We start from the raw sequence: 13,220 nt of genomic DNA, 5'->3' as shown, positions 1-13,220 counted from the left end.
GGCGAGTGTCTCCACCTGACCTGATCTTCTGGCAGAGAGAGCCACTGGCCCATGAAGAGTTAACCAGCCACCACCTCCTGGCTCCAGATGCTGCTCTTAACCATGACTCATCAGAGCATGTGGCTGCCATTAGAGCTGTCCCTTGACAAAGGAAGTGACAGAAGTAAGGAAGGACTGTAGCTCCCCTGGAGCAACCATGACCTCGAGGACGCCAGAAGAAGAAGCAGAAGGGGACAGCCTGCAGAAGCAACCACGGTGGGGACAGGACTTGCACCAGATTCCAGGGGAGCCAGGCAGTTTGGGCTTGGTGGTAGCTGCTTAAATCTAAGCAGGCTGCCTGGAAAGGCAGTGAAGTCCCATCCTGCCCATTTGTGAGCAGCGGCCAGGTGCTCATTTGCAAGAATCATCCCATCTCTGGGAGTCTCATATACAGGCACGAAAAAGATAATTAACTACTAGAAGTAAGCTATGATGACATCCACCAGCAACTATAAAGAATTCAGACAAGGGGAGAGCCTGGGGAGCTTCCTGGAAGAGGTGGTGACAGAACTGAGCCTTGAGGTTTATATTATTTAAACAAACTGAAGTCGTGGAGAGGGTGTACCAGATCCGGGAGCAGCATGGATGAAGGCATGGAGGTGGGAAAGGGTGAGGATGGTGAGGCCACCAGCAGTATGTGTAAAGAGGGCGATGAGGCTGGGGCCCCTATCGCATGCCATGCACTTTCAAATCTCTAGGCATTCAAACATGCTGTTCCTTCTGTGTGGAACACACCTTCCTCCCTTGTCACTTGTTAGTCGTTCGTGTAACCGGGAGTGGATCCAGAAGCTTACAATGGGGAGGCCACTGTTCAAAAAAAAATACAAATTTACCAATACAGGTTGAGCATTCCTAATTTGAAAAACTGAAATCCAGAATGCTCCAAAATTTGAAGCTTTTTTTTTTTTTTCTCTTTTTTTTTGAGACAGAGTCTCACTCTGTTGTCCAGGCTGGAGTGCAGTGGCACGATCTCGTGATCTCGGCTCACCACAACCTCCATCTCCAGGGTTCAAGTGATTCTCATCTCACAGCCTCCTGAGTAGCTGAGATTACAGGGATGTGCTACCATGCCCAGCTGATTTTTGTATTTTTAGTAGAGACAGGGTTTTGCCCTGTTGGCCAGGCTGGTCTCAAACTCTGGACCTCAAGTGATCCGCCTACCTTGGCCTCCCACAGTGGAATTACAGGCGTAAACCACCACGCCCAGGCTGAAACTTGAAGCTTTTTCAGCACTGTAGTTGGAGACTGCAGGCCTGCCATGTTTGCTGTGCTGTTGTCACAGCGGCCACAGGCATTCTACTGATGCTCACATGCTGCTGAGCTACCCTGAATACTTTATTTTTTCACTGCATTAATGGCATGTTATATTTTTATTGTTAAGTACTTATGTGTGAATAAGGGTAAAAAAATGCTTATTGGGAGCACATAAATTCAGAGTCAAAAATGATGGTGATGCCAAATAATCACAGGCTGTCCACATGGGTGACTGAGAGAGTGACACTTCTGCTTTTGATGGTTCAGTGTACACAAACTTTGTTTCATGCACAAAATTACTAAAAATATTGTATAAAATTACCTTTAGGCGGCCGGACACGGTGGCTCATGCCTGTAATCCCAGCACTTTGGGAGGCTGAGACGGGCGGATCGCCTGAGGTCAGGAGTTCAAGACCAGCCTGACCAACATGGGGAAACCCTGACTCTACTAAAAATACAAAATTGGCCAGGCATGATGGTACATGCCTGTAATCCCAGCTACTTGGGAGGCTGAGGCAGACGAATCGCTTGAACCCGGGAGGTGGAGGTTGCAGTGAGTCAAGATAGCACCATTATACTCCAGCCTGGGCAACAAGAGTGAAATTCCATCTCAGAAAAAAAAAAAAAAAAAAAGCCCGGCCTGGGGTACGCAGTCCCAGCTACTCCAGAGTCTGAGGCAGGAGGATCAATTGAGCACAGGAGGTTGAGGCTGCAGTGAGCTGTGATGGTGCCACTGCTCTCCAGCCTGTGTAACAGAGCAAGACCCTGTCTCAAAAAAAAAATAAAGAAAATAGCAGAGTGCTATATAAATGCCCTGGTGATGGTTGTGGTGTACCACTAGACACTACTTTCCTCCCCATTTCACAGATGAAAAATTAGCTCAGTAAGGGAAGCAGAAGAGCTGCCTTTAGAGCTGGAACTCTCCCCACGCCACCACGGGGACAGTGATGCTGGAGCCACTCACCTGGTGAGTCAGCACATCAGCGTGGCCCACCCCTCAGGAGGGCCCCACCCAGGCCATTCCCAGCCCCCAGGAGCTCTGGCTCAGCCCCAGCGCAGGGGGGTCTGTGAGTCACCACCATCATTTCTGCCTCCCTAACTCAGGTGACCTTACTTGGATCACCTGTGTGTCCCCACCTTGAGGCGATGGGAGAGCATCCTGAGTCCTGGGTGCCTTCCTCCTGTCAGGAGACCTGTTTCCTGGTGCGTTATACCTGGGAGATACCAGGCCTGCTTTTCTCCCTCGTTTCCTCCCCAACATGCAAGAACAAATCACCAGTGTCACCACACCTCTCAATCAACTGTAGTTGGAGACTGCAGGCCTGCCATGTTTGCTGTGCTGTTGTCAGAACCTTTGCTGTGCTGTTGCTGTGAAGAACCTTCACAGACTGCTTTCACCCGTGCCATTGTCAACTTAAGAAGGCCCTTAATATGGCCGGGCACAGTGGCTCACGCCTGTAATTCCAGCACTTTGGGAGGCTGAAGCAGGCAGATCACTTGAGGTCAAGAGTTCAAGAACAGCCTGGCCAACATGGTGAAACCCCATCTCTACTAAAAATACAAAAAAAAAAATTAGCCAGTGGTGGTGGTGGACACCTGTAATCCCAGCTATTCGGGAGGCTGAGGCTTGAACCCAGGAGGTGGAGCTTACAGTGAGCCGAGATCACACCATTGCACTCCAGCCTGGACGACAGAGAGAAACTCTTGTCTAAAAAATAAAAAAAAGAAGGCCCTTAATAAATACCTATTAAGTGAGACCTCAGAATGCTCTAGAAAGTTTGTAATAGCATCACTTCCCATCCTGCAGATGAGAAAATAGAGGCTTGGACCAACATGTAGCCATAGCTTGAACCCAGGTCTTGATTCCTTATTCTCTAGCGAAAAGGGGAAGAAGAGAAGAAAGGAGGGGTGTTTTAAGTGGGAGAGGTCATAGAAATGGGGGATGCAGGTGGTGACACATGATACCATTGTTGTAGAAAGAGCTTAAGCCATGAAGTCAGCTCTGCCTGTACCTCTCAGAACCTCAGTTTTCCCATCTGTAAACCTGGGATAATAATCCCAAACTCTCAGGGATGCTGTGCGGATTACTGAGCATTATTTGGGTGACTCCTTCCCCCTTCTCAGCATCCATCCCAGCCCCTTCCTCCAGGCCTTTCCCTGGCATGAAGTGCTCCTCCCCAACACCTGCAGCCTCTGCCAGCCCAGATCCCCCCTCTTCAGACTCTAGAACCCTTCCTCTCCCACTGAACTAGTGACTATAAAGCAGGTTTTCTTTTCTTTTTTTTTTTTTGAGGCGGAGTCTCGCTCTGTCACCCAGGCTGGAGTGTAGTGGCCAGATCCTGGCTCACTGCAAGCTCCGCCTCCCAGGTTCATGCCATTCTCCTGCCTCGGCCTCCCGAGTAGCTGGGACTACAGGTGCCCGCCACCTCACCCGGCTAGTTTTTTGTATTTTTTAGTAGAGACGGGGTTTCACCATGTTAGCCAGGATGGTCTCGATCTCCTGACCTTGTGATCCGCCCACCTCGGCCTCCCAAAGTGCTGGGATTACAGGCTTGAGCCACCGCGCCCGGCAAAGCAGGTTTTCTTAAAGCGAGTGAGCCCCACCCTTGCAGGTTACAGGCTTGGGCTCGTTAGCAATTCGCAAGTGAACAGGCCCATCAACAAAGGGCCTTCGGAGGGCTGTGACAGTGACAGATCTTAAATATTTTCTGGCAAGGGCCTTTAAGGAAGGATCTATTCCTGCTCCTTGGGCAGGCATGGACTCTGCCCTCCACTAGCTATGTGACCTTTTGCAAGTCACTGCCTCATTCTGGGGCAGTTCCTCTTCCCACCAGATATAAAGGGGAGAGAAATTTGGGCCAAGAATTCAAGGGCTCTCCCTGCTCTGAGGGTCTGTGTTCTAGGATCTGGGCTCTTCTACCCAAGTCTGGTCTCGAGGAGCTGCTGAGGGTAGGTCTAAGGAAGGAGCCTGGGTTAGCACAAGGGACCAAGAATAGCTCTAACTGAAAAAAGGGGTCAGAGCTCTAATGAGGGGTTTCCAGCATTGAGTGGCATCCTTTCAGGGGTCAGAACTTGGGATGCAGAGCCAAGAAGATCTGGATGGACTCCTGGCCCCACTATGTCCTAGCTGAGCAGTCCCAAGGAACTCATCCAATTAGACAGTAGTTCAGAGAGCAGGTTTGAAAGCCAGGGCTTGCACCTGACACCCTGGGCCAGCAACCTCGTTTCTGAAATGGGGATGATGATGGCACCAACCTCATTAGGTTGTTGCAAGGATTAAATGAGCTACGTATCTTTAGGGTATATGAGCTACCTGACACACTGCAGGTGGGAATAGAAATTGGCTCCATCTGCCTGTAATCCCAGGACTTTGAGAGGCCAAGGCAGGAGGATTGCTTTAGGCCAGAAGTTGGAGACCAGCCTTGGCAACATAGTGAAACCCCTGTCTCTACAAAAAATAAAAACTTAGCTGGGCATGGTGGCACACAACCGTAGTCTGCTACTGTCTATTATCCACACAGCACCAGTCCCATTTGACCCTTAGGCCAGATCACATCACAACTCTGCTCAAAGCCCTGTAAAGGCTCCCCATGTTCCTCAGTGCAAAAACTAGTCTGTCTATGGCTCAGGAGGCCCTGCACAATCTGTATGCTCCCATCATCTCCCAACATCATTTCCCTTTATTCCCTCTCTTATTTCAGCCACACCGGCCTCCTTGCTCACCTGCAAATATGCCAGACACATTCCTACTTCAGGCCCTTTGGACTCGCTATTCCCTCTGCCTGGAATGCTCTTCTCACACGATTCACTACTTCACCTTCTTCAGGTCTCAGCTCAAATATCACCGTCTCTTTGAGGCCTTCCCTGACCATTCTGTTTGATACATTTTTTTCTGAGACAGAGTCTCACTGTGTCGCCCAGGCTGGAGTGCAGTGGCACAGTCATAGCTCATTGTAACCTCTGCCTCCGGGGTTCAAGTGATTCTCCTGCCTCAGCCTCCCGAGTAGCTGAGACTACAGGTGCCCCCGACCATGCACAGCTAAATTTTATATTTTTAATAGAGACTGGATTTCACCATGTCGGCCAGGCTGGTCCCAAACTCCTGACCTCAAATGATCTGCCTGCCTCAGCCTCCCAAAGTGCTGAGATTACAGGTGTGAGCCACGGCCCCCGGCCCCATTCTGTTTAAAGTTGAACCCCTGCCCCCATCCTCCCAGTTCTTCTGCCCTGCATTATTTTTCCACAGTGCTTGTTGTCATGTGACAGCTTTTGATTTTGCTTATTCATTTATTCTCCCTCTCCCCATTAAACTAAGTTCCACAGGTAGGGTTTTTGTTTGTTTGTTTTGAGTGGGGTCTCACTTTATCGCCCAGGCTGGTCTTGAACTCCTGGGTTCAAGTGAGCCTCCCACCTCAGCCTCCTGAGTAGCTGAGACTCTAGGGACATGTGGTTGTGCCCAGCTTCATGAATTTTTTTGTTTTTGCATTACTATTTTGTTCTCTAATATATTTCCAGTGCCTAGAACAGTGCCTGCCCATAAAAAGGCTTGCTGCATAAAGTAATTTGCTAGAATACGGAAAAATATGAAGAAAGCAGAACACAAAATTAGCCACCTAATATTAAAAGGAAAACCCTGACATCTGTGCATGTTAGGAAGCATGAAGAGGTACTGAAGCCATTTCTGGGGGAGGTAGTACAATATAGTGCAGGGAATAGCATATTTGAATCTGAATTTTGGCTTCTTCACTATAATCCAGGGCAACACTCTTCACCTCCTTGTGCCTAACTTTCCTCATCTATTAAAGTGGAGAAAACAAGGCTTCCCTGGTCAGAGTTGTGTAGATTACAGATGATGCTACATGTCACATGCTGGCTGTTAGGGCACAGTCAAAGGCAGGTCTCTTTCATTACAGATCACAGAGAAAGGGGAAGAGAACATTCTGGAGGCAGCAGGCAAGTTCAGAAGGTGTCCAGGGGAGAGGAGCTGGGGCTTGGAGGGAGCAGTGGCAAGCAAAGGAGGAGAGAAGGGTGCCCACCGGAGTGCAGCACTGTCAAGTGGAGATTTATCTTCCTTTTTTTTTTTTTTGAGACAGAGTCTTACTCTGTTGTCCAAGCTGTAGTGTAGTGGTGCGATCTTGGCTCACTGTAACCTCCAACTCCCGGTTTCAAGTGATCCTCCCACCTCAGCCTCCCAAGTAGCTGAGATTATGGACATGCACCACCACGCCTGGCTAATTTTTGTATTTTTAGTAGAGACAAGGTTTCACCATGTTGGCCAGGCTGGTCTTGAACTCCTGACCTCAAGTGATCCACCCGCCTTGGCCTCCCAAACTGCTGGGATTACAGATGTGAGCCACCGCGCCCAACCTGATTTATCCTCTTTTGAGTGGCCTGTCCTGTGCTCAGGGACAGCCCTTTGGAATGCCTTTCAACCACCCAGATGTAAAGCAATTGCTCACATACTCATTTACTTAGCAGTTTCTTTCAATCTGAGATTTAGCTACTGTATGTATCTGAGGAAGGATGTTTCTTAGCCCGAAATTAATTGAGTGGCAGCAGTGCTGCTTCTTGCAGGGTGTGGGTGCTGGTCAGAGCAGATCCTATAAGAGGGAAGCTAAGGAGTAACACCTGAGGCTGCAGGAGGCAAAACAAATTTCACTCCCATGGGAAGAAAGGGAGCCAAAAGGAATGGAGTGTCTTAGTCCAGTTCCACGTGGATGGGGTCTCTGATGTCCTACCTAGTCCTAATATAATTGTCCTTTTGGCAGGGGGGTCATGGTGCAAAGGACCAGCCATTTATAGGGCAGGAAAGGATTTTACTTGAAAGTGGTAGATTTCTGCACTGCTGTTCACCTGGGAAAGACTGATATATTATTTTATAGCCGATCTTAGCATAAGAAAGGAAGGCTTGGGAATCTTGGGCTAAGAGAAAAATTCCTCTTTTCTCCTGGGAAAGAAGATGTTGGAAGACACATTGGGCCCTCCCAGATGTGGAAGTTCTACAGGAAGGCTCCTTCCAGAATGGCTGAGGGGAGAGGGCCATAACATCATAAAATCATCTGTCCTTCACTCCTTGCTGCCTAAGGTGTTTTTAAAAATTAGAGCCTGAACAGGCATGGTGGCTCATGCCTATAATCCCAGCACTTTGGGAGGCTGAGGTGGGAGGATCACTTGAGGCCAGGAGTTCACGACCAGACTGGGCAACATGGTGAAACCCCATCTCTACCAAAATAAATTAATAAATAAATAGATAAGGTATAGCCTGGCCGCAGTCAAGCTGCTGGGGAATTAAGGGAAGGGTCTGTCCCACCAATGGCGTGGGGTTATTGCTATAGAGTGACAGTTTGCATCCCCTCAACATTCATATGTGGAAATCCTTACACCTAAGATGATGGTATTAGGAGGTGGGCCCTTTGGGAGGTGATTAGGCCATGGGTGCAGAGCCCTCATGAACCGGGTTGGTGCCCTTATAAAAGAAATTCAAGAGAGACTCCTCGCCCCTTCTTCCATGTGAAGACGCAGCAAGAAAGCACCATCTACGAGCCAGAAAGCAGGCCCTCATCAGATACTGAATCTGCCTTGATCTTGGACTTCCCATCCTCCGGAACTGTGAGAAATTTATTTCTGCTGTTTATGAGCTACCCAGTTTATGTTGTTTCATTATAGCAGCCTGAATGGGAACGAATTAAGAAAGGTGATCTAGCAAAGTGCCTCGGCGACCATTCCCCCACTAGGCCAGGGTGGTGGTGGCAGTCAGGGAGAGAATGGCTGTGTTTGGCAAGGCTACAACACAGAAGAGTAGTGGGTGGCACAGGCCCCCAGAGGGGCCACGAGGGACCTTTCGGTTTTCAGATCTCAGAGCATCAAAAACAGCAGAGGGACTCAGAGGAATGGGCAGGGTGCTCCAAATATATCATAAGTTGGGTATGTCATGAAATTACAGCTTTAAGGTCTGCTCTGTGGTCACATTTGCTAAATGCTGCCCTCCTCCCGCATCACGCCCCCTTTCTCCTCCCCTCTTCTACAGCTCATTGGCTGACTGAGGAGCCTCCTCCTGCTTGACCCCACCTCTCAGGGAACAGTGATTGGTTGAAGGAAGCACTAGTCAGAGTAGTCTCCTGAGCTTTTTCAGACTAAAACTGGTGAAGCCCTTCTCTTCTTCTTTTTTTTTTTTTTGAAACGGAGTCTCGCTGTCTCCCAGGCTGGAGTGCAGTAGCTCGAGGATCACTGCAAGCTCCTCCGCCTCCCGGGTTCACGCCATTCTCCTGCCTCAGCCTCCCGAGTAGCTGGGACTACAGGCGCCCACCACCACGCCCGGCTAATTTTTTGTATTTTTAGTACATACAGGGTTTCACCGTGTTAGCCAGGATGGTCTCGATCTGCTGACCTGGTGATCTGCCCACCTCGGCCTCCCAAAGTGCTGGGATTACAGGCGTGAGCCACCGCGCCCGGCCTAGCCCTTCCTCTTATAATAATCACGTGCGCTGATATAGCAGTGTGCCAGGCTTTAGGTAAACTAACTCATTCGATCCTCAAAACAATCCTGGGAGGCGAGTCCTAACATTACCCCTATTTTACATATGAGGAAACTGAGGCACGAGAAGCTAAACAGCCTGTCAAAAGTCATACTGCTAGAAAGTCTCAGTCAGGCTTCAAAACCAGCCTAAGGCCAGGCACAGTGGCTCACGCCTGTAATCCCAACACTTTGGGAGGCTGAGGTGGGCGGATCACTTGAGGTCAGGAGTTTGAGATCAGCCTGGCCAACATGGTGAAACCCCGTCTCTACTAAAAATACAAAATTAGCCGGGCGAGGTGGTGCATGACTGTAATCCCAGCTACTCAGGAGGCTGAGGCAGGAGAACCCGGAAGGTGGAGGTTGCAGTGAGCTGAGATCACACCATTGCATTCCAGCCTGGGTGACAAGCCTGTATGTATCTGAGGAAGGATGTCTCACAAAAAATAACACCTCCCCACCCCAGGCCCCAACACACACCAAAAAAACAAAACCAGCTTACGTGGCTCCAGAGTACTTCTCACTGCTTTGATTTACCATCTCAGGACTTGAGCTTGGAAGTTGCTGGCAGCCATGCCTCGTACTGAGTGGAGAAGCGGGTGAGTGTTAGGAGAGAATGGAGCTGGCCACAGAGAGAAACTGCGTTGAGAGGCAGAAATCTTCAGGAAAGAACAAAGCAAATCAAGCCCCTCAGATCACAGATTTGAAGAGGTTACAGGAAATGTGGCATGTTGGCAGAACTGAAGTTGCAACCCAAATCTGTTTCTCAATGACACCCAAAAGGACCTAAATGTTCCAAGTTTAAACCCCTCCATAACTGATAGTGGGACAAAGGTTGCTTGAATATCTTTCAAGGTCTTGTCATCAGGGATTGAGGATCTGAGGGACCACAATGTGTCTCTCACACTAGAGCCCTCTCCTACCCCTTATAGTCATCCTCAGCAACAGGGGGCAGAGCAGAGTCCTGGGATTAAAAGCTTCAACGCTGTAAAACTTGGAATTTTAAATCACAAGTCTGGGAATCACAAATGCTACAACTTGCAGGACCTGAGAATCACAGAGGTCAAAACTCAGCACCGGCCTCAAGTCCAAATTAATTCCCAAGGAAGAGACCCCAAAGCCACCCAAGGATTCCAGCCACCAAATTAGAAACTCCCAACCTAGAAGCATCTGAGAGCTCCTCCAGCTCAGGCTCAGGAGAATTCAGGCTCAGGAGCAGGAATTCTGACTAAAGCAGTCCTAGCAGGCCTCCAGCCTCCTAGGCTGGGCCTCTCCAGTCTTGAGGAGGCCCCTCCCTCCCACAGCAGATCTGCCACTCAATTACTCTCTCCAAAGCAATCTGCCTGTCTGTATACTCCCTTTTAGTTTTGGTGCTGTCTCCTACCACGAGTGGGCGCTTCTACCATGACTTAGCTATGGTATGGCTAAGAAGGGCCTGATTCGTAGGCTGAGTAGGGGGTGGTCCCCACTGTAAGATGCATGGGCGTTAGGAATGGTCCACTTTCCTTTTCCCAGCAGTTCCCAGCTACCCAATCCTGGTGCCTGGAATCCCACAATTGACTCCCAAACCTTTCAGAATCCCCTCTGCTCAATGGAAATACCCTGGAAGGAAGATTACCTCATACCAGTACCGAGAAGGAAGTGAACACCGAATATGCCCCAGTGACTGTTAGGTCCTTTACAAATGACTTCAATAGATCTTTCCACAGCTCGGAGAGTAGCTATTATTTTACAGCTGAGGAAACTGAGGCTCACATAGATCAGACAATGAATCAATGTCAAAGAGCCAGTAAGTAAGCGGCAGAGCAGTGGTTGAGCACCCCTCCACATCTCCATCCCCCTGCCAAGTTCTTTGCCCTTGGCTATGCTGTGGGACACAGGGTGGTGTGGTGGGCGAGGGGTGAAGGTGGAGAGGTCACAGGTCCTGAGCTGGGATAATGGAGTCCCAGGTTTGAGCCTCGGGTGTGAGACCTTGTGTGGGCAACCGGGAGTTGTCCACACAAATTCTCTGGGTATTTGTGCCCAGCAAGTTCCGGCTGAAGTACAAAGGCGCATGTGCGCGGGCTCACAGTGCACTTCCTCACACAGGCCCATTGGGGGATGCGGAGGCCTCCGCTTGACCAGAGACCATCCCCACACCTTCTCCTCAGCCTGTCCATTCACTGCTTCTCAATTCTTCCTTCTTAGAGTCTGTCTCACATTCCCTCCTTTCTCCTAACCCACACCTCAGCATCTCTCTCCTGGACCATCACGCCAGCCTCCCCTCTGCTCTCCCTGCACACTGAAAGGTGAGTAACATACACACACAGGAGACCCCGAAAGCTCCCAGGTGCTCACAGGATGATGCACAGGTGGATTCTCCCAGGCAGGGCAGGTCCTGGAAGGCAAGAAAGCCATGTGGCCCAGGGATCTCGTGCTCCTCAGAAATCATCCCCTCATGTCCTCATCAAAACCGAAATGCACTCTGAGCCCCATTATGTGCTGTGCTCTGGGAACATGGAGACAAATGAGCCCTGTCCCCTTTCCATAAGTAGTGGAGAAACAGAAAAGGAAGAGGTGACAGTGATCCAGCACTGAAATGGTCTGTCCACAAAAATCCTTTCTCCATAGGACAGCATGGTCATCTTTAAATAAGTAAATGCCCTGCTAAAGCTCTCTAGTGGTTTAGCACCACACAGTGAAACCTAAATTCCTGGTCCTGTTTGTTCTGGCCAGCCTGCTTCCTGGGTCTCAGTGATCTTCCATCACTCGCCCTCCTTTCTTCTCAGACACAGCTCAGGCTTTGATGTGAGCTAATGTGCCTGCAATGCTTCAGCACCGCCAATGTTACTGTGCATCACATTATCTTATTGTACACCTCGCCCAGCATCCATTTTCTGATGTTTACTTGTTTGTCTACTTGTTTATGTCTCTCTCCCACTAGAACCTGGTCGCTAAGAGCAGGACCTGTATGTCTGAAGTAACACCATACCTGCAGTGCCTAGTACAGTGCTGGCCCAGCACACCAGTGCTCAACAATGTGCGCTGAAAGGCTGAATGAGAGCCGCCAAAGGGTGGTGGAGAGCCATGGAAGGGTTTTATTTTCTTTAATGTTTTTTCCTTTATTTATCTAGAGATAGGGTCTTGCTATGTGTCCTAGGCTGCTCTCAAATTCCTGGGCTCAAGCGATCCTCCCGCTTGGCCTCCCAAAGTGTTGGGATTACAGGCATGAGCCACTATGCCTGGCCCATGGAAGGGTTTTAAAGTAGAAAATGGCTTGGTCTGGTTTGTGCTTTAGAAAGGATGTGTAGAAAGGGAGAGCCTGGAGGAGATGGGGAAGGGGGCCTGATGCAATAGTCCAAGGAGAATAAACAGCTTTGAGAGACATTGGGAGGTAAAATCAACAGGACTTGTAGACGGGGGTGGGAGTAAGGTAGGGAGGTGTTAGGGATGACTCCCTAGTTTCGGGCTTGGGCAACCGTTCACTGACACGGGGACACCGGAGGAGGAACAGGTTTGGGGCTTGCCAAGTTTGAGGTGTTCACAGGACAGTTGCATTCCCCTCTCCCTGGCACAGCAGGGTGAACTTTAAAGATGTAAGTATAAAGGGGAGGGCTGAACCTCAGAAGATGTAAATATGCAGGGAGGGCTGAACCTCCGAAGAGAGGTCAGGCCTGTCGTCCCCTCTCACAGGAGCACAACTGGGGCCCACTAACTTATCCTGGAGGTAGGGCCAGCTAGGGAGGTGGCTGACACACCCTGGAGGGCTCGTCTTGGAGGAGCTGGGGTGCACATAACTCACCCTGGACTGGGACTGGAACCCAGGAGTTCCCCCACCTGCTCCTCGGATGTGGACAACCCCTCAGGGACACAGCGCCCTGGCTTCATCTGTCCGGGCACACAGCGTGCCCACACTTGGCTCACGCAGACCTGGGGAGAACCAGGTGAGAGGATGGAGGGCTGAGCGCAGACGCTGCTGCCCACACCTGACCGCCAGCCCCGCCTGAGGTCCCGCTCACCGAGTTGCCTTCGCAGGTGGCCCGCGTTTTGCGACACTGAGCGGCGCTCAGGTGGGACCGCGTCTACCCTCCCCAGTCCCCGCCCTGCTGGGGGCGAGGAGAGAGAGCAGGGGGCGCACGGCGCTGCCCCTCCCGGGCCTCCGGCCGACCCCCACGCCAGCAGCCGCAAACCCTTTCCCCAGCTGTGCCCCTCAGCTGTTTCCCCGACCTCGGTTGGGTCCTCCGGCAGCCCCTTGGTCCCGTCCGCGCCTTCTGCCGAGTCCCCGCCCCTGCCCGGTACCTGCGGTCGCTTTTCCGGGAGGCCGCCTCCTTCCAGGTGGTCAGAAAGGCCATGGGCGCTGAGCGGGCTCGGACGGGGGCGCGGGCGGCCCCCCCGCGGCTGCGGCGGCGGCAGTGGCGGCTACGGTGGCAGCACC

The 13,220-nt window shown here is 50.8% G+C and overlaps 1 protein-coding gene across 3 annotated transcripts in view; it reads right to left on the bottom strand.

Annotated features, from left to right (window-relative positions):
- TTC39A (tetratricopeptide repeat domain 39A) overlaps nucleotides 1-13,220 on the bottom strand; it is a 58,517-nt gene extending 45,297 nt beyond the window's left edge. Inside the window, exons 1-3 of one of the 3 annotated variants that reach the window (XM_033226412.1) lie at nucleotides 13,085-13,174; nucleotides 12,588-12,715; nucleotides 9,309-9,389 (exon numbers count right to left, since the gene is read on the bottom strand). In XM_033226412.1, coding sequence (XP_033082303.1) covers nucleotides 9,309-9,389; nucleotides 12,588-12,673 — 167 coding nt within the window. In that variant the 5' untranslated portion in view covers nucleotides 12,674-12,715; nucleotides 13,085-13,174. Of the gene's footprint in view, nucleotides 1-9,308; nucleotides 9,390-12,587; nucleotides 12,716-13,084 lie in introns of all 3 variants that reach the window. The other 2 variants (XM_033226413.1, XM_033226414.1) reach the window with 2 other exon arrangements.

Source organism: Trachypithecus francoisi, unplaced genomic scaffold, assembly GCF_009764315.1.
Source record: "Trachypithecus francoisi isolate TF-2019V2 unplaced genomic scaffold, Tfra_2.0 Lachesis_group12, whole genome shotgun sequence".
Taxonomy (NCBI): Eukaryota; Metazoa; Chordata; class Mammalia; order Primates; family Cercopithecidae; genus Trachypithecus; species Trachypithecus francoisi.
Note: the sequence above shows the minus strand (reverse complement) of the source record. Positions and strands in the feature narration are given on the sequence as shown.